This window comes from Aulonocara sp. 'chitande type north' Nkhata Bay, linkage group LG20, assembly GCF_057382095.1.
Source record: "Aulonocara sp. 'chitande type north' Nkhata Bay isolate Kocher_YH1m ecotype deep benthic linkage group LG20, A_spYH_male_GT1.1, whole genome shotgun sequence".
Taxonomy (NCBI): Eukaryota; Metazoa; Chordata; class Actinopteri; order Cichliformes; family Cichlidae; genus Aulonocara; species Aulonocara sp. 'chitande type north' Nkhata Bay.
The window spans coordinates 13,354,065-13,379,927 of NC_141363.1; the positions used below are offsets into that span (position 1 = coordinate 13,354,065).

The window sequence follows — 25,863 nt, forward strand, 5'->3', positions numbered from 1 at the left end:
TTGGTTTAAATAAAGATTGCCTGATGGATGTACAGTTCAACCGTTTCACAAGCAACACAATCAAAGACTGAGAAACAAAGCAACAAAGGGAGAGAGAGCGCTACAGAGAACCTAAAGATCAAGTGTGAGCGACAGGAAGAAAGAAAAGGGAGGAGAGAAGGAGAGGGATTAGAGGAATCCCCCAGGTAGAGAGATTGTTGTGTCTCATTGTGTAGAACCGCTCCGCTATCTGATGCAGACTCAGCTCTGACACCTGTCACCACTCCTAATGAAACAGCTCCCACAATCCTCTGCTCTCCAATCTTTTGTTCATTCCCGCCCTCCTTTGTGCATGTTTCCCTCTCTTTTTTTTCTTTATTGGTTTGTGGAATTGTGCGTCTTTGTATTCTATATGTAGACCCTATGTGGGGAATGCCTTTGTATGTTTGCTGAGGGATGTGTGTGCGTATCTGTTCCTCAGAGAAATGTTGCGCTGTGCTTTTTAGTCTGACTCTGGTGCATCAGCAATAAGGAACAGACCTCAAGAGAGAGAGAGAGAGAGAGAGAGAGAGAGAGAGAGAGAGAGAGAGAGAGAGTGTGTGTGTGTGTGTGTGTGTGTTGCTGAAGCAATAGGGACCAGTGAGGGCAGCAGGGAGGCACAGATGTGAAGTGGCATGCATTTGTGTGTGTGGGTATGTGTGTGTTTGTAAAGATTGGAACAGATGATTGTGGTCCTTATGATGATGACAATGACTCTTGTTTCATCTTGTCCAACCCCAAAATACACTACTTCCCTTTTCTCTTTTTAAGTTTTATTAGATTGGAGCAGGAGTTCATTAGGAGCCAGTCACTATGTATGAATGCTTAAAATTACAACTGTCAGCCTGACTAAATGACAGCCTGCTTTACCGGGCTCCATGGCATCGGCTTGAGCAGTTCTCTGTCTTCTCCCTTTCTGATTTCTTTCCCAATGTTCCCTGTCTGAAGGGGGAAAAAAACCCGTTTGTCCCCGTCTCCTGCAAGGCTTTCAGTAGTATATCCTGTTTGAACCAGCCACACCAAGATGGGGATACTGTGGCCATAAAATGACCACAAATGGTCAGCAGCAATTCATAGTTTACACATGACATCTGAACTACTGGGCAAAAACAGTACTGGAGTCCTTTGCTCTCCAGCCATCATTTGAAGATCTTCAAATTTAACAGATAGTTAAAATGCCAGATAGTTACTGTGCATGATGCATTAATCAACATTTATTTACAGCTGCCAGAAGGCTGTAGAGTATGGCACCAAACTGTGAGCACAATTCTTCGAACCTTGCCTTACAGACCAAATCACACCAGTCCCTGCTTCTCCACAGCATCCCAGGCTGTCAGTGGTGGCTCAGTTATTCTGACATTGGAAAACTACTTGGTCAACTTTACTGTTATCACAAGACAATGTGACAAATTAATGCTACCGGAGCTTATGCTCTACACTCTAAATGTCCCAGTCAACAAAACTTAACATTTCCGTGTGGTAGTTTGTGTAATCTAGCTACGTAACACTTGCGTTTGCTTTAACGATGAACAATTTCTTGTTCTTTACCTCCCACATGGCGGCGTTATTTACCCATCCAGATCAAATGTATCTGTCATGTAGCCGTGTATGGTGAGGAGTTCTCTACAAATACGTAGATGTCACCAAACTGGAGCTTTGGGAAAGACGTCACCAGTTTCAAGGATTTCAATAAAGCTGTCAGGGCAGAATATGACTCACAGTCAACAAAATTCATAGTTTCTTGTCTTGCAGTACTACCAACTGTCCACTATTGGTCATTATGGAGTGATGTTTTGCCCCTTGGGTAGGGAGTCAGTGACATGACTGAAAACTATGGATACTATCCATTAAACAGATAGGCTTTGATGTTTAAGTCATGGTCTCTTGGTACTAAAGGGACCCACAATATGCCCCTTTGAATCCCCCCGACTCTATTATACCAGTACCAGCAACTGAACTATTGATCCAAGGCAGGACGGATCCATGATTTCATGTTATTTACAACAAATTGTCACCCTGCCATCCAAAAATCGTAGTGGAAAATAACAACTGTCTATTGTTAAGTTCAGGTGAAGTTTCCTGTTCTTACCTGATACATGTGGCACCTGGTGGTGTTCCCTTGCTGTAGCCCACCTACTTTAAGGTCAGATGTGCTGTGTGTTCAGAGACACTCTTCTACATACCTTGGTTGCAACAAGTGGTTCTTTGAGTCACTATTACCTTTCTTTTTGTTCAATTCGCATTTGGACTCGAGGATTTTTTTGCCGAGAGAACTGCTGCTAGATATTGCTATATTTTCGGTTCATTCTCTGTAAACCCTAGAGATGGTTGCACAGGTAAATCCCAGTTTTTGAAATACTCAGACCAGCCAACAACCAAAGTCATTTAAATCACCTTTAAATCGCCTTTCTTCCTCATTCTGCCAATCAGCAGGTAGTCTTGACCATGTCTCCATGCCTAAATGTTGCTGCCATGTGATAGGCTGATAAGATATCTCCAAGAAGTAGTTGAATAAGTGTACCTAATATTGTGGCCAGTCAGTGTAAATTATCTTCAGTAAGAACATGTAGCAGACACAGATAATAGAGGTTTGTGCTTAAAATGGCTACTTGTTGTAGTTTGAGAAAGATGTATATGATAACAACCTTGAGTTTACCGGGTGACATTTTTCTTTAAGTAAATATTTAGATGATAGAGTGTGCAAAAAGCCCTAACACCATCTGAAAGGAGCACCATAGTCATCACAATCTCCTAGTTCAGTTGTGATGAGTGGGGAACTTAGTTGTAAAAACCGTTGGAAATGTTGACATGTGTTTGTGTGACTAACCTTTAGAGCCAGTCTAAAAGAACTGCAGTTTTTGGCACTTCTGTGGTGGCTTCATTTTTCAGTCACTGGAGATGACTTTGATTAGAAAGTAATTTACAGTACGGGAGAAAAACCAAAACAATTAGCTCCAGCCTGCTAAAAGCTCAGCGCATTTGAATGTAAACACACTTTCTTGCTGTGCGTGACGTTCCCAATAGCACCTAGTCATTTCATTCACTGCAAAATAAATTTTACGGCAGCTTTAAGAGCGTTATTAACGACACAACATAATGCCTTTCAGAGTTACACTGGGAAGCAGTACAGCAGGTCATAATTACTTTATGCTTTCCTCGTTTCTTGTCATCTTCTTTTCTGCATCGTGCAGCTTTCTTGTTCGCTTCTGAGTGTTTTATCCGCTCTTTGGACTCAGGCCATAGAATTTTGAACTACATGTGCGATGAATGCGCTGTAGATTCACTCAGCATAAGCCCGTATGGAGTTGGCGCGAGTCACCTCTGGCTTTGAGTGTGCGCCATATTTTTGTGAAGGGAGCTGAAGAGTCTCTTGGTGCCATTATGTCCAAATTTCTCTCCTCTTTCAGCATCCTCTCTGCCGTTCCCAGGCCAATCTGCAAGTCATTACTGGTGTTCCATTAGACAGTGCCCCAGCACAGAGCAAACTCATACCGAGATTACTCTACAGACATTGAGGCTGCCAGTGTGCTTTCACTTCGACTATTCATCCCTGGTTTAAAATAGCATGCAGCTCCCACTGATTTATCAGCGCACATATAAACGTTTGCCATCCTAATAGAAAAATTATAGCTCGCTCGATGGCGCTTAAACTGGAATAAAATTTCATTTAGACATTGTAGTTGGGTTTTTGGATGGCCTTATTATTGTTTACCCCGATCGCCAGATGAATACCGAACACATACTTTAAATGTAATTACAGACTTTATGATTTTGCAAAAGCACTTTTTTTAGCCTTTCACACTGCACACAGTGTCTTAACAAGTCAGAGCTTTTTCAGCATGTTAGAACAGTATATTATAGTTGAATCACTTTAGCGTTTTTAGCAAGCTGCTTTCATCGGGAAGGAAAGTGTCCTAGTGATGGAGCACGTGGCTTAGAAGCAAATGAAGTGGCACCGGTCCTCAAATTTGGATATGATGACATAACTGGATCTCATTTAAACTCAAACTGATAAAAACTAATTGAAATACATACATACAGCCTCACAGTCATGTCCCCTCTGTAATCTGTTAGACCTTCATGTGTTTTACAGTGCAGCATGGTGGAATTAGTAATGTCCGTGTTCCTGGGAGACGCTGCCTCCGGCTCTCAATTTTGTCCACGCAGAAAGAATTAGAATATCCTTTGGTGGATTCTTTTTCCGGCAAAAACACATGCCTAATATCCACAAAAGCCTCATTAATATGGGGAAGGGGGTTGGTTCCAAAATGGTACTCTTTATGACAAGTAACTGCTACGTTCAATATTCCGTGTTTCATAAATGGTGTGGTGGTGGTGGTGGTGGGAGGAGTTGGATCCTCAGGAGTGTTGGTAATTTGTAAGCGGAGATTTTAGGCTGGTGAATTTTCAGTGAGAACAAAGGAGGCCGGGCTGCATGTGGAATCCTGTCTAATGGGGTTGGGTGCTCTTAGGGAGAAAAAGAAAAGGTTTCATAATTACGGTCATCAGGGAGTTGTGACAGATCCTGATGCCATTTCTAATTCATAGTTTTGATTGCAATAAAGAGTAATTTTCCATATCGTGGATCATGTTCAGTATGTCGTTTTTGGGGAGTTTTTTGCCATTACTTAACAGCTTTTTTTTCTCTGGATCTGTGCAGCAGCAAGGTGTTTCGCCCAGATCTGCAATTTAACTAAAATGTTCTGTCACATTCTCTGCTTATTATTGTCTTTGTAACTCCTTTTTTCCTCACCTCCAGGAGTGCCCTCAGATCCTGCCCTCCACCCAGATCTACATCCCTGCTGGAGTTATGAGGCCGATCACCCTGCTGGCTCAGAACCTGCCCCAGCCTCAGTCTGGACAGAGAAATTACGAGTGCATCTTTCACATCCAGGGCAACACGCACAGCGTCCCGGCTCTGAGGTTTAACAGCACGAGCATACAGTGTCAGAAGACCACGGTAAGCATTGAAGCACACGCATATTCGCATGTGGGGAGGCGAAGTTTCCCAACACTCATTTCTGGACAGCCGTGCTGCTGTAAACCAGCGATGTGGGGCAGGAAGACTGGCAGTAATAGACTGGTAGAGCAGAGAGCTGAACTGAGGCATATGGCCACAGGGACTGACTGTCGCAAAAACCACTCTCTCTTCATTCCCACTCCTCACTCCAGCCTCTTAGCCTTCAGTCAAACTGTCAGCACTAAAAGGGGAGCGACCGCTCCGGCGCTTTTAATTTCCCGGGCTCCAATCAGGGCAGGAGGCAGAGGGGAGGCGTTTTTAACGACACCAATTATGACTTAACTTAACGAGACATATGATTAACATGCAAAGCGCGCGCCGCGGCACTCACTCACTCACGCTGATAGGTCCAATAGCGAGTCCTCTCAGTTAAAAAGGCAGCAGGAGCGGCCGTGTGGCGCTGGCAGCTTTGCGGGGCTGCCTTTTTTTTAGCCTGTCACACACTTGTCAGCGGCTGCGGGTCATTTGCCGACTTCTGCATCGCCACTGGGCTCGAAACACGACGCTGATTTGCGGTCGCTTGCTGTTTTTGAACTATACAGCATCGCCCACTTTCTCTCCACAAAAGGAAGAGATTGAGCTTCAGTGCTGTGATCCTGGAAATCGGTCTGCCTCTGATGTTGGATGGTGACACAAAAAATAGTTCTGGGGTATAGTATTGAAGTTGATTTGCAGATCGTAATGATGCCTCCTACAGTTCTTTTGTGCTGTGGAAAGGTAATTTGCGCTTATATAGTCACTTGTGTCTCTATAATTGCTTCATGCAAGTGAGGTTCTTTTAGATTTGGCTTTTTGAGTCGTTATTACTGGTTTCTGGCAGATTTGTCCTCGGTGACCCGATAGTTGAAAGCCTATTGAATAGAGCATGAGCAAAAATACTAATTGCTGTGTGTCTGCTTGAATATTTAAATGACCTGGTCAATGTCACAAGCTTTCTTTTGGATTCAAATTCATTTCGAAATTACTTTTACATTTCTTGGAATGAGTTGAGACTTCAATTGTTGACATTATAAGACATTTATATCTAAAAATGTGTTATATGTATAATGGTGATTATTTTTACTTTTCATGTTCAGCTAAATAATAAATATTACCCCACAAAATTCTGTCATCAATATATTAATGAAAAATAAAAAGTAAAATTATTTATTTTTACAGCAGTAATTTGTTTTCAGAGGATTAATGATACAAGATTCAACATCGAGCTAGGGTAGCTAAGCCAGACATTTGGTTGGTATCAAAATCTGCATTTGTAACTCCATCATTTAAAAAAAAAAATCCCAACACCAACAACTGAAATTCATCACAAACCAGGACAGAGCTATCACTGTGCTTTACAGATGCTCACTGTTGGACCTCTGTCCTGAACTCCTCCGTTTATTTCTGGATTAACTACCACTTGCCACTCATTTTCAGTTCAGTTCTGTGATTAAAGAAAACAAAAGAAAGAAACTGAAGAAAATGAAAGAAAAAGCAGGCAGTGTCCAAAGAAAACATTCAAAGGACCTTCAGAGAATCTGGAGAACTATTGATCAAAACATCTTTAAAAATTACACAAAAAAGTCCGGCTCCAAGGAAGGAAAGGAAATGAGGCGTGGCTCAAGATTTTACACAGCACCAAATACATTTTACATTACCTTTTTTATTGAACATAATATTTCTATCAAATGCAGTGGATACAGATTGTTTACAGCCTGTTTCATGGTTATTAAATGTAAGTATTTAGCATATATAAACATGTAATTTAGGCCTTGTAGTTTATATATTTTCAAACGTTTAAGTATTCTCGCATAACGATTATGACTTTTGATGTTTGAGTTTATCTGCTGTCACCATGAAATTACTTGGCTGGTTGGTGTGTAACATCCTGTTGCTAAACAGGTTTGCCTTATTAGTATCTTTAAATTTGTTTCCCTGTTATCACCGTGTGTTACTGGCCATTTGTCCATAAATTTCAGTCTAATATTACCTTTACCTAATGTCCCGAGCTATTACTTGGTTAGTACTTGGGTAATTGCCTGGTACACACTTCAACTTTTGACCCCACTATTTTCACATTTTTAGCTCTAATAAACATCGCTGCTCTTTGTTGTTCAAATAGGATGGATATCTGTTATGGTTTTTCTGTTCACTCTGTGTTCTGAAAGCCTCCCACACCTCTGAAACCAGCACTTACTCCAGGAAATAGCAGTTTGCATCCCTAGTGTTTGATAGACTCGGATACATTCATTACTACACCACTACTGCTGCTGCTGAGAGTTGCTGATTCTGGAGGACAGAGACCTTTCCTCAGCAAAACTATGATTCACTGGCAAAACCACATGGATATACACACACACGCGCAAACATACACACAAGTAACGCTTATCCGCATGCATTTATTTTTTCACTCCTCGGTGCACTTTAATGTGTTGTAAAAATCTCAATGTTATCTCTGGAAGAGTCAGGAAGCATAGTAAAATACAGGTCTCAACACAACTTTGCAGCTGTTGATGAAGCTAGACATAGGAGGCCGAAGTGTGTGTGTGTGTGTGTGTGTGTGTGTGTGTGTGTGTGTGTGTGTGTGTGTGTGTGTGTGTGTGTGTGTGTGCGCGCGCGCGCCTAGTGAGGAATCCTCCATTTCTCCACCTCCCCCCCGCCTCTCAGCTCGTCAGGTGGGACTGTGATAGGATCCAATTAAGGGAGCTGTAGATAAAATGATGATGAATTGCAGTGGTGCGGTAGACTGACAGACACAAACATACGCACACACTCAAACACACATGCGCCGGCCCGGCAAATGGAAAAAGAAGGAAGCAAAAAGACAAAGAATGAGGGAGCCAAAGAGGAGGTGAGGGAATTAGGGGGAGACAATGACGATGCAACAAAGAGTTTGATGGAGGAAGTGAAAAGAGGGGAGCGAGAAGAATAAAGAGAGACAGAGGACTAAGCTCAGCACGCAGACTAAAGGGAAACAAACAAATGAGGGAGAAACAGATGGAGACAGGATGTATTTGGAATATAAAAGATGTGCATGTTTGAGAAAGTAATTCTGAAAGAAAAGGAAATCATGAGGCGTGAAAAAGTGAAACTGCTGAGAGTAACTAGAACAGCAGAAGGTGGAAGGACATTTGGGACAATAGGGATTGGTTACAAAGTTGTTCAGCCATGCAGGGCTGGTTTTCAGACATATCTATTCAGCTCAACAGTACTGTACTCACACAGCTGTGTTAACTGTTTAAGGAGCTGTGGCAGTTTAAATGTCGCAAACTCGCTTTGACAAAATAAGTCATTGCAAAACTGGTATGGCAAACTATATATAGCCTTAGTAAAATATCTGCATGCTTACACTCTTAGATATAGGGATAAAGGACAGCCTTCAGTCTTCCTGATCCTTTTGTTCTCCAGTTGCCCGCTGGGTTTTCTCCAGCTTCCTCCTACAGTCCAAAGAAATGCATGTTAGGTTAGTTATTGATTTGAAGTTGACTGTAGCTCCAGATTTAAGATACAGAGAGCTCTGAGTTGTTTTTAAGGCTAGAATAGCTTTACAAAATCTAGTCTATTCCCATGTGAGTATAGATTGAATTGATCAGTTGTTCTACGATGATATTCAATTTACAAACTGCAATTACAATTGCAAAGCAAAAGCAGTGCCAATACCCTCTGTTAGTGTTACAATGGCAGTACCAGCATGGCAATCACTGATTTTTCTTAGTCGCAAAGAAGTTGCTGTCCTGTTTTTCTTGTGTGACTGAGGAGTTTCAGGGTACTGCACCAGTGGCAAGCCATCTCATTACTAAAGGTACAGCTGATTAATGCACAGGGGCTGAACCAAAACAGAAGCGTTCCCCAGCATAGAACTAAAACAACATGCTGAAAGACAGTAAAAAGGCTCAGCTAAAGTGCACATAACTGGGGAGATCTGTGGCTTTTCCTTCACAACACATAAAGTCATTTGATATATTTTAATAATGAAATATGTCGTGGTACAACTTTCATGAAATTTATAACTTTTAAACACACAGGTGTTGTCTTTGTTCCAGGTGTAAATGTGTGTGGGGTTTGCTTTACTGTGATTGCATAGAAAAAAATGAGAATGGAAACATAAATAGAGAGAATCACCAAACAGAAGATCTATCTGTGATTGAGAACCTGCACTCCGGCTAGCATTGTCTCCAGTATTCTCTGTAGGGATTTTGTGTATATGTATCACAGCTGGCTGTGACTGGGGTAGTCGAGGGTAATAAATCACAGAGAAAATTAGCCAGCAGTAGATGTACACTCATCCATTCAATCTTACTGTCTCTTTGTGCATTATTTAGCCCCTCACCAAACACTGAAACATTGAACTTGCATACTCAAATACATGAGGGACCTGCAGTATGCGTTGGTGCACACTGAAATATTCACAGGAAAACACATGGTGGCGTGCACATTCGCACACAGGTGCAATGCATGCAGGCTGCGAGGATACCTACTGGTTTGTTCATGGGCAAACACACACACACCCACGCATGCACACACAGAGCCTCCCCAGGGGTTTGCAAGCCTAACGTGAAGCAGACATATGGAGATTCTCCACATGATCCTCTTCCTAATCATGTGGAGCAGACAGAGACTGTAGCATCAGCAACAACCAGCAACCTGCTTTACATGATTTATTACACTGACACACATAGGCTATCAAATGTTGTGTGTGTATAGCTGTGTGTATTATCTTCCTGCTATAAGTATATGCATCTGGCACAGTTCTGAGCAGCACAGTAAATTTTGGGAGGATGACAGACTGTGTTCAACTGAATGTTCACGGTCCACAAATTGGGCTAGCCGTAAGAGAGGGGGAGACTTTTCCTAACTTTCACAAACCTGTTATAGAGTGCACAGCTAATACCTCTGCAGTGCAATGTAGTGTAATGATTTCGTCCTGCAGTGGTTTATCGTAAAAATATTTTTGAAATGCAACTAATTTGCTAAGCTAATCACATTTTGGAAAAGTAATGGGTGTGTCCTTCATTCACAGAGGACTGTAAGGAGTGGCAGAGTAGGTGTTTTAGTAGTAGTGATACTGCAGTATGGAAATAAACTGTTTCAACCTAAAAACTTGCGCTGAATATCTCACACAGGTAAAATAGTAAAATATGCTTAAATCAAAAATAAAAGTCCTATATGAGAAAAATTGTCTCGTGATTGCTAATACCATTATATCACTCCATATTACCGTAGTACTTATTGCTTTATATACAGTAGTCAATTTTTCGACAAGTAGTGCCTGGTCTAATCAATAACAATACATGCTATGTTTTAAGTAAGAATATACATGCATATATGTATATGGAATATAATAAAAGATTTTTAAAAACTACCTCCTATTTAAAACTGATAAGTATAAAGCACTCCAAAATAAAGTATTTGTATGTAATTAACTTACTGCTTACTTAGTTTGTTCATTTTTGCAGATTATATATTGTTATTTAGATCTCTATATTATTTTAAACCACTTTGGAGGGGTTCAGTAAAAAGAAATGCAAGTAAAGTTTTATTTTTAATCTTTTTCTGATTATTTTTTTGGAGTTAGATCTACTTCACTTACAAAAGTTTCAAATTTAACAAACACCTACTTCTTAATTTTCACATAACTTTAAGTGAGATCCATAATTGGCAGTTGCAGCTCAAGTTATTGTGCTGGATGCAGTGAAAAACAAATTGGATCACTTCTGACTTTCAACTTGAATGAAAACAATAAAGAGGAGAGTTACACTAGACAAAGTTCAGTAAGATGGCAGGGCTTTGTGTAAAACCCCCACTTCAGTAATGAGTAAACCAACAATCTGTAAACCTACTGCACCCATATTGTCACAGGTAAAATAATCTAACATTAAAACACCCAATTGTCCACGCTTAACTAAGAGTAAAGCACTGTGTCATTAAACAAACGGTGCAGTTTAACTGAAAAACACAGCTCCATGGGACTGGCTACTCAACCTCCACAAACCTCCTTGATATGCACCCCTCAGGATCCTACAATAACTATTGTAAACTCCAGGCTATAACAGTTGTCAGCAGGGCATTACTATGATTCTGTGCTCAGTAATATTGTTTTTATTGTAAAAGGTAATGTTCCAAGCAGTGAAAATATTCATCTAGTTGGCAGTTCCTCCCACTTATTATGTTGCTACAAAATAAATTAAACAACATATTGTTTGTTGCCCGAGTATGCCTAAAAAGCTTAGTTTGGCTACATAAAAACACCTTGATAAAGAAAAAATGCACAATGTCTTGTGTTTTGAGGAGAAATACTTTTTAAATAAAGATGACAACTAAACAATTCACTGTACGGATACAAACTTGATTTTATATTGGTAATAGCTATTTTAACCTCAATATATATACAGTACCTCATATATATATGCGCACACACACACACACACACACACACATATATATGAACATACACACATATACCCGTTTTGTTCAGTAATCACACTTTAGTTACAATTATGTCGTTACTTGCAAGACAGTTACCTACAAGGCAAGTGGGTCGGAAGAAACCAAAAACATCAAAAGTGTCTTTTCCTTCCTGCACACTTGGGCTACAACAAGCTGATTTCAGTTTATGTGGAGGGAGGACAACAATGGTGGAGGGGTGTTAAACGTTTTGGGAGTGGCTATTTAGATGTTGCTGTTGTTGTTTTGTTTTTTTTATTGCATGAAAAAACAAGCAAACTATGAAAAAAAAGTGCAAACTGGCTCAATGACAGAAAGGACCACGTTATCCTGCTATCACAACAGCAACTATTAGCAAGCATCTGCACAGGTAGCATGCTAACACAAAGCTAGCAAAGAACCCAGCATGATGTTAAACCAATAGTTGTGCCATGAAGTGATTTTCAGTAATTGCCAAAAAACTGTTGGCCATATTTAACCTTTTGTAAATGACTTGTTGGCCGTTAATCTGTCAAACGTATCTTAAAAATATCTCATGAATGATTTAAAGTAATTTTGAGCCAGAAAGAACATTACCACAACATGGACATGGGTAGCCCGACAGCCAGAGCCTTAAAAGTGGACAAAGGCAGTGATGAGCAGTCTTCACTTTCAAGGTCTAAGATATTATCCCTAGTTTCTGTTATAATCCTTAGCTTTTTTCTCCCTTTGAGTTACTGTTTTGGTTACTTTTTCTCAGTGCCTTCTGTGATCTCACTATCTGCATTCAACGGTTTGTCTAAAATGACTTTGTCATTCAGTTTCTTCCTGTTTTATTTTGAAGGTGGCTCTCTTTGCTTTTACATACCTGCTTAGTTCCTTTCCCCACCCTCATTATGGTCTTGACTGAGTTCTCCTGTGCCTTATTATCCATCTTCCTTTAGTGATTATTTAGTCTGTTTTTTCTGCTTCGCTCTTTGTCAGGTTGCTGGGTATAACTGTTGTTCCTGTGTATTCTCTCTCTCTTAAGTAGCCTACATTTACTTTGTTCTTGTTCTGCATGTAATTAGGTCACCATTACATTTGTGATAAAACGTGTTTGCTGACGCTAATTAACTGCACTTCCATGCACACAGTGTTTACAGTAGCCTGTATACCATACGTTCTCTGTGATCTTAATACTGGGGAAATTAGTTGTATCATCCATTAAAGGGGATGCGGTATCTATTTTCTTCAGTGCAAAAGCCAAAATTAAACATATGCAGTTTATTATTATTTGATAATCCCGTATTAAATTGGGTAGAACTGTAAAGGAGGACTTGCTGAGTGTATATGTGTCTGTGTGTGTGTGTGCACTAGTAGTATATTTTTAACACATACTCAGGTATCCTTCAACATGACTAATTACATGAGTGTGACCTGCACATGGACACAGACACACACACATAAATGTGTGCATGTCTTGCTTTTTCTAGCTCTGCCCCTCTCTCCAGCCAGCTGCTCTGTTTCGTTAACATCGGCACTTTTCGGTTCCTCAGACGCTCGCATGCTCCCTTGGTCTCCCTCTCTCTCTCATGCACACACACACACACACACACACACACACACACACACAGCCCATATCTATTCATACAATCCATAGAGACATGCAATCCATGGAGACGATTCATGTAGCAAGAGAATAAATGAGTGCAGAAGCAGATAACGAATGAACCTGAGCCAGGCTGGTGTGTTACTGTAATGAGGCCAGGGACGGCTTTGTGCTCACCTTGTACTTTTTACACCTCCTCCCCTTCCCTCTTCTTTTTTCTCCTCTTGTCACCTCCCCTCCCTCCCTTGTCCCCTCTCATCGCCCATCCTCTTCTCTATGCCTCTCTTGTCCCTTATCTCCTCCATGGTTAAACTTCTCTTCCTACCACTGTCCTCTACTAATTTTTTTCTTTTTGCCCCTGTTCTCTCCCTCTTACTCCCCCACCTGTTCTTCTTTTCCTCTACTTGTCAACCCATACTGACTCTCATCGCCTTTCCTCTCTTTATTCTTTGCCTCTACATTGCTGCCCTTGTGTCCTTGTTAATCCCTGCTCTCCGTTGCTAATACCACTCCTCTCACTTTCCCCTTATCTGCTCTTTAGCTTCTCTCCATCCACCTAACTTTCATCTACCACATCCTCTTTTTTCCTCCTCTCCTCTGCTCTCCTCCCTAGGGGGACCTACACTGAGAGTTGTCTCAGGTAGATTAATTACATGCAGTGACATGAAGGAGCTGGCCAGAGGCTTTAGTAATGAGTCTGATTACTCATCTCCAGCAGCTCTGTGCACTCAGGGGAGGAAAGGCGGGACAGTAGGCCAGCAGAGGGGCCTCTCAGTAGGGAAAGAGCAACTTTCACATATGGGGTTCCACCAGTACACCAGTGTTTCTGGCAGCAGCAGTACCACCAATCTGAGATGGAAGAGTCAGCTACATGCTTAAACCTTATCTCATGTTACTTAAATAATCTGACTGTGTACATTTCTATTAAGTAAGAGAAAACTTTTCAGTCTGAAGTCATTTTCTTTGGCATTTAGAAAATAACAACAACAAAAAAAAATGCTGGCTACTTGTTTGTGTATCGCTGCACTCGGTGTTTAAATTAGACTGAAGAATGAAGAAGTTCTTCAGAGCAGCATGGCAAAGACACAAAAGAATGATTGAATTCAGGAGAACTTGATAATCACGAGAACAAAAGACAACAATCATTCCTCGTGAAGCCAAGAATGTGGTTTTGATTTATTTTTGTAAGAATTATGATCAAATTAATGTGATGTTTTGCCAACAAGTAAAAAACAGTCATTTGGAGGGCAGGTTAACTTCTGACATTCTTTTTTTTTGTTAATCAAGCATTTTGATTTATCTGAGGAAAAACATGTTTATTAGGTTATAAAACCAATTTCTTATTAAGTTATTCTTTTTACTGGTTTTCACTGTGGTGCAGGTTGGTTGCCAGTTCTTCCTTGATGGCAGCCTGCATATAGACAGTGACAATCAAACATTATGTGGCAATAAATTTTGTAGACGAGCCAAGGCGATGTAGTATATTACAACTGATATTGATATTTGGTGATTTAAGTATTTGATATTTTGATGGAGGCATTTTTTAAAAAATTGATTACCTTTAACATTTGATATGTGCAATTATTCATGAGTCTTCTTGTATTACTCATTTACTTTCTGCCCAGCTCAGCTGCTTGTTGCATTTGTGGTGTTCGAAAATGAAATGCATGTTAGCACCAAGGAAGTTGCATTGTGCCCTCTGGTGGATAAACTATGCAACATTCATAACAAAGTTGAAGGGTGTTTCTCACATCTCTTCTGTCCTTTTTAAAAATATATTTTATCGGCTATTATAAATGTTGCTACTGATATATCAGCAAATAGCTAACACAGGCTGATGCATCACCCGGCTTGTATTCTACAGGAAGAACATCATGAAGGATAGAACAAGCATCAGTTTCTGTTGTAGCCCCTCCCATAACCACTGACATCACTGGTTCCAACTTTGATCCCAGTAGTATCGTGACGCAGTGGCAGTTTGTCAGGTTAAGCCACGTAACCACAGAGAAAAGCTGTGACCAGCGTAGCATTGATTTGATTTGATTTACATTCCTCTAACAATGAATCCTAACAACTCCCCTGATTAACGATCTAGTCCAATCAGCAGGCCAAAATATAACTGGTCCACTTATTTTCCATTGTAACACATGTGTCTGTGTACCTGATGACAGTCCCATCAAATTCAGCTCTACTTTATCTTCAGTGTCTAACGAGTAAATATCATTATTTATTTGAGCATGATAACCTCATAGTGTAAACATCATATCAGGATTGACATTAGCTTTACAGTGTGGGTGTGTGAGTAATGCTAAATTGCAGTTTTTAAAATGGCAAAATGTGCATAATCGCATTTTGATTTACTAAATTTTTTGAACTTCAGCTTTGCAGGCCCTTGGCATACCTGTTGTTTAATGACTTTATTTCTAAAGTGGTTTTAGCTTCCTCCTCTGCTGCTTCTGTCTCTTTGTGTTTCCTCTTCTCCCCTGGCTTCCATCTCCCCTCCTGTCTTATTTTTTCAGCGTTAAATCAGCTTACCATTTTTCTGGGACTCCGGAGCGTCCCCCAGGAAGCGAGTTAGACAGTGGGTGATGCTCAGTGTGACTGGGTGGCACGGTGTCACAATGTGGTTTGTGTCAGCATTTTAAACCATGTGACAGCATGAATAAAGCATGATGTGGCAGGCAGCGGGGTGGGCAGAGACTGACAAGGGAACAAGCCTGCCCAGTGTTTTGGGGAAGGCGGACAAGTCGAAACTCTTAAAGTTTAATGGGGGCCACGCCGCAGAGAGAAGAAAGGTAGTGTGTGGGGATGTGTGTGCGAGTGGGTCGTGTGGTTTCATTGGGTTTCCATAGACAGTCCTTCAACCAGTGGGATGTAATAGTGTTACTAATAAAGTCAACAGCCTACTTCATGGATGGTGCGTCAGGGTCACATTGAACTAGTGGGAAGGGAATATGTTCAGTCAGCCTTTTCTTTGTGACAGAAGTGCTTCTGGTTGAAGCTCTCCTCTCTGGAGCTGTTGACCTCCCAGAATCCTGTGGTTTCATTGGTTCATTGTTCATCACATCATCGTATTGTCTCAATAAAGATCCAGGAATCCCACATTTTTTCTTCTCTGGCTGCTTACAATGTTCCCTTTGATTTTTTTTCCCCCGTGTTTGTGTTTTTCTTTTTCCTCAACTTGTCCATGTATTTCATCTTTTTCATTAGAAGCATAACTGAAGCTGTGACTACTCTATCAAAGCAAATCTGTTTATTTCAAAGGTTAGTATGTTTGTATGTTATTGATCTTACTCTTTATAAAAGATTGTCTTTGAGAGGTAAATGTAAAGCAGTCATATAACCCCAAAATTCAGTCTTTAGCCTGCCTTAAATGGACACTAGGGAAGTTTGTATCATTGATTGTACAATGTAGTGTTGTGGCCATAGAACAAGGGCGCATTCGCATTTAGTTTGGTTCCCCATAAGCTTTTAATTGCTTTCACTCTGCAGTTCTGTCAGCCTCGGGATACAAATGTGAATAGTGGGTTGTACAACCAAATCTGGAAAAAGACTAGTGACTTCTGGCAGCTTTCCCCAAGTAGATGAAGTCATAGACAGCGGAACAACTGGAGTAACTGTCTATAAGTGAGCAGAAGAAAAGGAATCTTGTGGCCAGAGATGGAGAAGAAGGACACTAGATATCAAGATCAAGAGCGAAGCCTGGACAAGCGTTTCCTTGATGGAGAGAATTTTGGGGATTAAGAAGGTTTAAAAATGACACTAGCAAAAAAACCTGCTCTTCGCGACAAAACAGCATTTTTATTCTTATTTTAAAACACTCAAGTATCACATTATTATTTCCTTCAACCTCCTCCCCACAGCAAGTATGAGGTCCTGAATTGGAATAAAACAGATGCTAAGAGTAATCCCGGCAGCAATCGCAATTCCAATTGGGGGGGGGGGGGTTTACGAAAAAGGAGTTTATTAACTTTGTCCAGCAGATGTGAACAACAACAGCAGATCAACTCCACAGTAGTGGAGAAAAGTTCAGTTTGTATCACAAGTTTGTGTGTGTGTGTGTGTGTGCGCATGTCTCAGGCCCCATTGCCCATACAGCATGCCTGAGCTCCATCTACCAAATCCAGTGTGTCAGTGAGCAAATTGGAAATGCCAATTTCACTTTACACCGCTCCGTATCTTATCTTTCGCTTACCCTCATCCCACCACTTAGCTCATGTGTAAATGAATAAGGTCCTCTCACACACATAGCACTCTTTGATTTCTGGCTGCCTTGCCGTCTTTGACCACCTCTCCTTTTCCGCATCGCCTCTCTCCCTCCCCTCGTCCGCCTGCATTCTTCCATGCCCGTTCAACTGTAACCCATCTGTTTTTTGTTTTTCTCTACGTGCATCCATGAAACATGTCTGTTTTGGCGGATATGGAATTCCGCTCGCGTGCGTTCTTTCGCTCTTTCCCTGCCTGCAACGAGCAAGTCTGGCTGAATCACTATGCAGATGACACTATATCCCACACAATTCGCAATTTGCATTCAATCCATTATAGAAGAACAATTTCTCACGCGTTCCTGGTCTTGTTTTTCTCTTCCCTGCAGTACGACTACGAGGGCAGCGACATCAGCGACCTGCCGGTTGACCTGTCTGTGGTGTGGAATGGAAACTTTGTCATCGACAACCCGTTCAACATTCAAGGTAGAGAGCTTTCTCTTCTCTGTGCTTCTCTGACGCCTCCTCCTTTATTGTCATCTCCCCTTGGGGAAGCATGTAAGCATTGTTACTGCAAGAAAAAAAAAAAGAAGACGAATCGGCCCCGCTTGTTTAAGGGCTTGTAATGATTTTCTGCGAAGCAACAACAAGCGTGCGCAGCTGTCCTCCTCCGTAAGAAATCTGCAATTTCATTTTTGACAGACCGTCAGGGAGAAAGGTGAAAGTGTACCAGTGGTTTGGCAAAACACTGTTCACGAATTAGGGATTTAAAAGAAGAAAAGAGGGGCAGAGGGAGTGATTGATGGATAGCGATGATAACAAACAAACATCCCAACGCAGAAATTAATAGGGATGGATGTTAGAGAGGAAGATAAACAAATGGAGAACGCAATAGGCAGAAGAAAGGATGAAGAGGAAGAGCGATGGGTGGATGACAGGTTGATAAATGCGCTACGTAATGGCGGGGTGTGGGTGTGGGGGTGTAGATGTGAGTAAAGGGATTGATAAAGAAAAACAGAAAGCGACATGGAGGGATGGGATTTATTATTTTTAATCGCTATTTGTGCATGAAGTGGAAAACAATTACCAATTCTAAATTCTTTATCAAGTGTAATATATTGGGTGGTAGAGGCTAATGATTTTAGACGTCCCATTACACAAGATAATAAAAGTCTTGCTCTCAAGTGTGTCATACAGTCTTTGGCTGCGGATGCACGTGCAGCCTCAGATGAACGAACCCTCTCTGCTGCTTTCTGTCTCGCGTTTTGTTTTCGCTCTTAAAAAACTGACACCCTTGCACATTTTAATCTGGCAGCCTTTGTGCTGTATCTGACCTCTTTTTGACAGATGTTAGACGTGCCATTCACTTTCAGATGGCTCGGAAATTAGCTGCATATTGGTCACGACCTAATTCTCCTGCCTGTGCCGTGTTTTTTTTGTTTAAAATTTCCTCTTTTAAGGTTTTCCGCCTGTGCCGAGACATCCTCCTCGGGGATTAAACCTGCTGCGTTTGGCACGTGCGGCGCAATATTGTAGCTGTCGCGATGAACTAAATGATCGCATTTTTATCCAATCAGCTTGATGGAGTCATTGCTGTAATTTTTAACTGTAGATTTAATGACTTTTTAACTGTGAAGAGTGTCAAGGAAGCAATACAGACCCACATTTATCAGAGAATCTGCAGGTGCTGCTCTTTGAGCAATGAGCTACTCCATCAAATAATAAAGATTGTTGAGACATCCATATTCTGAAGAAACAATGTAATAATGACATTTGCTACCACTAACAGTCACTACAGCAATAAAATTAAGATGAGGTCTCAAACACAGTAGGAGTTTGGACCATATAGTATTAACCGATGTATGTTTATGCCAAATCTGACCTAAATTAACTGTACTGGTAATCACCAAAATAATTTGTTATGTTTGTATCGTGGTTAATCCACCAGTATGAGCACACTCTTTAACTGAAATTACATTTTGAATGCTAAAATATAATTACTGTTGTTATCCATGGATTTTCAAATTTCACCGTTTTACAACAAAGCGGGGAAAAAAATTGTAAAATAGTAAAGCACATTATTATTATTTTTTAATTGCGATGCCAAATTACAGTTTTTTACTTCCATTCCTGAATGAAAAATTTAGTTTTAGTTGTTGAACACTATGCTTGATTAATTTCTTTTTTACTTCGCTGTGCCGGCTCAAATTTTGGGTATAAATTCAGATTATTTGCTTAATGACTTTTAGTTTTACACAAGTTTTTGACATTTTTAAGCATTGGACATGAGTTTTTTTTAGGAATTTACAGTAATATATGTATCCTAAAGGCTGATAGTAAATCCAGCATTGAATAGGTAACAGGTAACACAAAACTCTGATGGTTCTGTGTTTGTGCAAGGCCACAGTGTTAGCATGTTTGTGTGTATTTAAGATTTGTCAAACTATCAAAGTTTTGTGTTTGTGTTACCTGTTACCTTTGGGTATTCACCGCTGGAGTTGCATGATTTTGGGAAGGTTATAGGTGAAATATTTGATTGCGTGTGCTGCCTGACATTTGACTCTTAATGTATTGTAAATGTTTTTAAGCCACAATTATATAATTGCATAGATGCTAAAATGGATCTGGTATGCTTTTTGTTGTTTCTGTCATATACTAGTGCATTTGTATATTAATATGAATATTTGTATATTAATATGAAGTTTACTGGAAGTGAAAAGTGTGATGTGATCCAAGCAAGGTATTGAAGCAACAGGGAGGGCTGCAGCCTTCTTTCCAATAAAGTCTATTCAAGAACTTAGAAGAAGGTAGGAGTGCACTGAGGCTCCAACCAAGTACAGAAACATACTTTTCAGGAGATGGACATCGTTGTAAGGCCTTTTTTAATAATAATGCATACTTTATTGATCCCAGTGGGGAAAATACTCTCTCTGCATCTAACCCATTCACTGAAGAAGTGAGCAGCCACCAATCAGGCGCCTGGGGGGCAGTGTGTAGGGACAGTACCTTGCTCAGGGGTACATCAGGGTAGCCGTTTAGTGGATTCAAACCCTCGACTTTCCGATCATAGGGCGACCACACTACCTACTGAGCTATCCCTGCCCCATATTGATTGATCTTGGGAATTATTCGTATAACATATACTGTGATAATTGAAGCTACAGGATTTCTGATTGTCACAAGCCTGAATTTGATTAGTTATAAAGTAGACTACAGAATTTAGTGGGGGTTTTTTTGTTTTTTTTTTACTTTTTGAATTAAATTACAAAACAATGAACTTCACCATGTTCTAATTGTTTCAGATGTGTTAGTACAGCATATGCTTACACTGGTAGATGCTCACGTGGATTTAAAGCCGGTTGGCTTTACATGAGCATGAGTTGAGGGGCTCTGGTAAAGCTCACTGTAACACAAAGATAATTAGAACTGTGCCTCATGCAAAGCAACTCTAGTTGAGTCTAAGAGTAAATGGACTGGTTATTATTTTTCAACTCTGCTTAACAGCTTTACACAGCGTCTCTCATTCACACAAGCACTTTTTTACCCCAAGGATACTTTGGCATGCAGACTGGAGCTGCCAGGGAACAAACCACTAACCTCCTGATTAGATGCCCTACTCTTCCTCCTGAGCCAGCCTCAGCCACCCACAGTAAAAAGATGATGCTGGAAATTAGTATGACAGATCCTCTCTTAGAAATATTGTTTTATTCCATTTTTTTTTTCTAGGCAGCTGTTGCTGTTTGGATTTGAAAGGCCTCGGTAATAAACTGTGGAGAGATTAAAATACTTGCAGGTTCTTTGGTACACAGTGTTTCTGTTGTCTTAAATCAAATCTGCTTGTGTGTTTCCTTTCACTGCATCATTCAGCAGTGGATGACAATGAAGAAGTCCAGCTTCACATAAACCAGCGTGTGCGGTTAAATTCAGTGGGTAACAAGGCCAGCGGGCAAGTAGCCGGATGGAGATCCCTAATGCAGTTAGCAAAAAGTCCATTTCTCGAAGGCTAAATTCTGTTTTCTGTCAGTCAAAAGACAAACTTTTAAAGATGATTAATATAATGTAATATAACTTCTTAGAGTGCTGCAGGGAGCTGGTGCTTTTTTTAGCCCTGGTTTACAGTTTTCAACTGAGGTCTATAGTGCAAAAAGCATGATCCACAACGCCACAGCAAGAGGAAGAAATACACAAGTTTGAAATCAACTAGAGTGGTGGGAAATATATACAATTATAGAAAGGACTGAAATGTAACATTGCTTTTACTATTTAAGGGTTAGAATCTCTGCTTTTGTTACATAATCCATTATTAGCTTTAATTCCCACATTTCCTCACAGCTCATGGTTGATTCTTTGAAAATAAACACTTCACAGGTGTAAGCTGTGAAGAATTTGGAGGGGGGAGGGGGTCATTTTTGCAAATTATGAACATAGCACATTTTTTCTCTTTTTTTTTTAACAAGTTTCTACAGGTTTAACCTGGAATAAAACTCATAATAGGGTTTCTGACATCCAATTATTCAGCTTTGACGATATGGCAAACATTATCCAGGTAACTCTTGTGAATCGGGCCCCAGGGACTGTGTGCCACAGCGAGTACTTTGCATAACACGGAGTGGCATTTTTCTCCGAGAGTGTGAAATCCAAGGATCTGCGACGCGGTGTATATGTCAGTGTGAACTCGACACAAATGTTCCTGTTGTTGCGACTTCGAGGTGGTGGTGCCTGGCGAGAATCCGTGCAGGCAGGCATCCAAAGGTAGCGGTTTGCTCTTCAAACACAACACAAACATCAGCACGCTTCTTAAAAGCGTGCTTTCTAAATCCGTCCTCATTCATACAGTCTTCATAAAGGCGTTCTCCTCCTTTTTTTCCCTTCTTCTTCTCTCCATCCTCTAATAATCCCTCCCAGTTCCATCCCCGTCTCCCTCTTCCTGAATCAGAGCCGTGTCATTCGTCTGAGGCAGAGCCGCTCGGCGTCGGCCCAGATTTGCCCCGGTGTAAAGTGGAGATGTTAATGTTAATTAAATCATTCATTTGGTTCAGATTAATTAGCGTCGCGCTACTTTTAAGACGAGCCGTAGCTAATCAGATTAGGCCGAGCCGAGGGCCGAGGCGGGCAGATGGATACGGAAGAGGCTCGCTTTGAAGTCCGGCTGCTGTCTGTCTGACAGAGAGTAGAAGGCGGGAAGAGCTTGTTACATGTTCTCGTGCTCCCCCCCATCTCTGTTTTTCCACTTCATCTGTTTAACTGGTGTGACGGCAAACAAACCTGCCGGCAGGTTTTGACAATGTTGCAGCGACTGAGATAATTATGATGCTGATAAGCAGATGACAAAACAGAAGTAAAAGAAAACCAAAAAAACATTTCTGGTACGTTCAGCTGTCTTGTTTGCATGGACTCTCACACTCTCTGCTGAATAAGGTCTCTCTCTGTCTCTCATTTCCTCTCCCTTTTTTGGCTCGCTGTGTTCTCTCTGATTCTCTCGGCCTCGCGGGGCCCCACACCATCTTTAAATTCATAACAATCCTTGTTGCTGTTTTGTTAACAAGCACAGCTAAAATTTATCCTCCTCCCTGCTTCCTTTCATCTCCCTCTCCTCCAACTTCTTAGGTGTTTGAGGTTTTAATTTATTTATTTATCTATTTATTTATTCAGTTTTACTTTTAATGACTTTTTTCCCCACTCTGCAGAGTTTGGGGAGGAATGTGGTGTTGTTTTTTTTAACACAACAAATTATCAATTCCCTATTGGCGTTTGAAGACATTACCTGTTGAATTAATTTCTGTGATATCCCTCTTGGTGGCTTGTTAATTTTTTTCCCTCCATTTATCTGCGGAAATAGTTATTTTCTCATCGGCACAGCCTCGGAGTGGTAATAATCACCTACTGAAGGTTTTAGGTGTTGTGTGGGTGATTAACATTCATTTATGCTGTTCCTTTGCTCTTTCTCTTCCTCCTACACAGAAACTCCTGATTGCTTTTTTTTTTCTTGCCACTGCTGCTTTCTTTCAAATGAACAACTTAAAAAACTTTCTGTTCATCAAATATTTCATGAACATCATGCTGAATATAACGTTTCTCAAAATTTGAAACATGACAGATAGCCTGCTCAATAAGATAAATGTAGGGTCCTGGAATACATAAACGAAGCATTTATTTATTGTTTTTGGAAGTCTGCTGGAGTGCTTTCTCCTTAAATTAAAAAATTAGGTAAAGACTGCCTTTGCTAAATGAAAAATTTGGCAGTGGTTAGTTAGCTTAGCCTAGCATAAAAGCCTGTAAATCGGGCTGTGAGCTAGCTTGGCGCTAAAAGATATTTTTCTATTAATTTAAACAAGCTAAAATTGTTAGTCAATGTTTTTTGTTTTTTTTAGCCACATGGTGCAAATCACAAGTGTTACACACCGGCCTTGGGGGGGGGGGGGGGCTGGAGTGCAACACAAGAAAAATAATAAAAAGTAGTAAATCACACAGCCACAGCTTTACAATGACTAGTCATTTTATTAACTTGACAGGTAGCGAGCATCAGGGTGGGCATGGCCAAAACAACAAACAAAATACACTGGAAATGAATCAGAACTAACTTGCCTATAGTGAATCAACCCGATTCGGGTTGATTCAAAAGTTTCGGGTAGAAGGTTGTAAAAGAAACGGCTTCCCACCCCTACAGCTACCATGTCCAGATACGACTCTCTAAACTGTTTTTACTGCAGCTCAGCTCTGTCACACGCCACAAGGGCCCCAAACGCGCAGCTCACTGGAAACAGGAAGTAGTAGGAGAGGCTGCCGGCCCAGTCAGGTCCCAATTTGTAGCTGGCCTCATTCCCTCTTCCAGTAACAGCACCACACAGCACCAATGACCTGGGTCATAACACAAGCAACTGTATGTTAAAAATAAAAAGGAGTTTTGGCAGTTTGCTGGTCTGGAGCATTGTGGTGTGCGTTACCATCAGCAATCATCTGAAAGAAGCAATTGTTGCTGCAGTCTGAAAAGGGTTATGCGTTCATTCATCAAACATTGTAAACATCCAAGAAAAATGTCCAAAATCCGAAATCCACCTCCCATGCAGTGCACAGCTCAGAGAAACTAAAAAAAATAAAAATCTCAGACTATACAGGCCTTAGAATTTAGATTTTAATATCCAAGACAGCACAATTAGAAAAAGAACTAAAAGTCTAGCTTTTCTGGAGGGTTTCCAAGATAAAGACCATGTCACCATGGCTTAACTTTGCAAAATTGCATTTGAAAAAGCCAAAGGCCTTTTAGAACAACGTCCATTGGACAGGCGAGAGCAAAGTGGAGATATTTGGCCTGAATACTCAAACACAGCACATCAGCACAAACAGCTCATACCCTCTGTCAAGCTCGGTGGTGTTCTGCAGCCACAGAACCTGGGCACCTTGCAGCTGCTGAGTTGACCATAAACCCTCTGTTCACAGTATTCTCGTGTCAGATGTTAAGCCATCTGTCTGACAGTTACACTTACCTAAAGTAGGTCATGCAACAGGATAATGATCTCAAACACATGAGCAAAAATGACAACAGAACATCATTTTCACACTGATTTTGGAAACGGGGTGACTAGCATGCCATTTGTGTAAACCTTTACATGCCATAGCCATAAATTAATTCCTACCAAGCAAAGGTAGCCATTATTATGACTGTTGTTCACCCCTTTGACCATAATTTTATCCTTCACAGCAACTGCTTTACAATAATGTTTGATTACAGCTCAAATCCTATTGCATATGTTTCTGTCTCTCCACCAGCTCACCTGTACAAGTGCAGGGCATTGCGGGACAGCTGTGGTATGTGCCTGAAGGCCAACCCCAGGTTTGAGTGCGGTTGGTGTGTTCAGGACAGGAAGTGTTCCCTCAGGCAGGAGTGCACCGGAGGAGGCAATTCCCACCTCCCCCTCCAGCTGGCAGAAGGTGGAGGGTGGATGCACGCCACATCTGGAAACAGCCGCTGCACCCACCCCAAGATCACCAAGGTAAGTAAGTGTGTCTGCCTGTTAAGGCTGCACACTTAAAAGTTGGTACCACCCACTGTGAACATGACCGGCTTTGAGATATACAGATAGTGTATGTGTGAGAGAGCATGCTAGGATACTTTCAGATGCTTGTACGGCTGTTCTGTGTGTAGCTGCTTTTTGACAGTTGTCACTTTGTACTTGACTGTGGAGTACTGGGTCATTTAGCATTTTGTAGTGTAGAATGTGAGAGTAAATGGCATCTATTACTCTACAGGTGTCTGATCCACTCTGTGTGAGTAACACACATAATTAAAAACATTCAGCCTTTTTTTTTTTGACACCCTCCCACACAAATGCATCAAAACTGAAATAAAATGCAACACACTCAGACTCATTGGTCACATTTTCTACAGTTAATGTGAAAAAGTTTCCAGGTTCATGGAAAGACAGGAATGAGCTTGGTGACCTTTCACATGAGTCTGAGTGTGCTCCAAATAACAGAAACATTTTTAATATAACTAACTAACAATGATGCTGCATTGGAAATTAATAGAAACCACCTCTGATGATTTTTTTCCTTAATAAAGAAGTGAGTTCTTTAAACTGGTTGAGTTGTGGTCTCGTATCACAGCACCTTAATTGAGGAGAATTTTA

At 40.9% G+C, this 25,863-nt stretch overlaps 1 protein-coding gene across 2 annotated transcripts in view; it reads left to right on the forward strand.

Moving 5' to 3' along the window:
- LOC147305288 (plexin-A1-like) overlaps positions 1–25,863 on the forward strand; it is a 317,652-nt gene that overhangs the window by 203,864 nt on the left and 87,925 nt on the right. For both annotated transcript variants that reach the window (XM_086277276.1, XM_086277277.1), the window contains exons 10-12: positions 4,778–4,978; positions 17,626–17,722; positions 25,004–25,227. In XM_086277276.1, the coding sequence (XP_086133402.1) occupies positions 4,778–4,978; positions 17,626–17,722; positions 25,004–25,227 (522 nt within the window). The remainder of the gene's footprint in view (positions 1–4,777; positions 4,979–17,625; positions 17,723–25,003; positions 25,228–25,863) is intronic.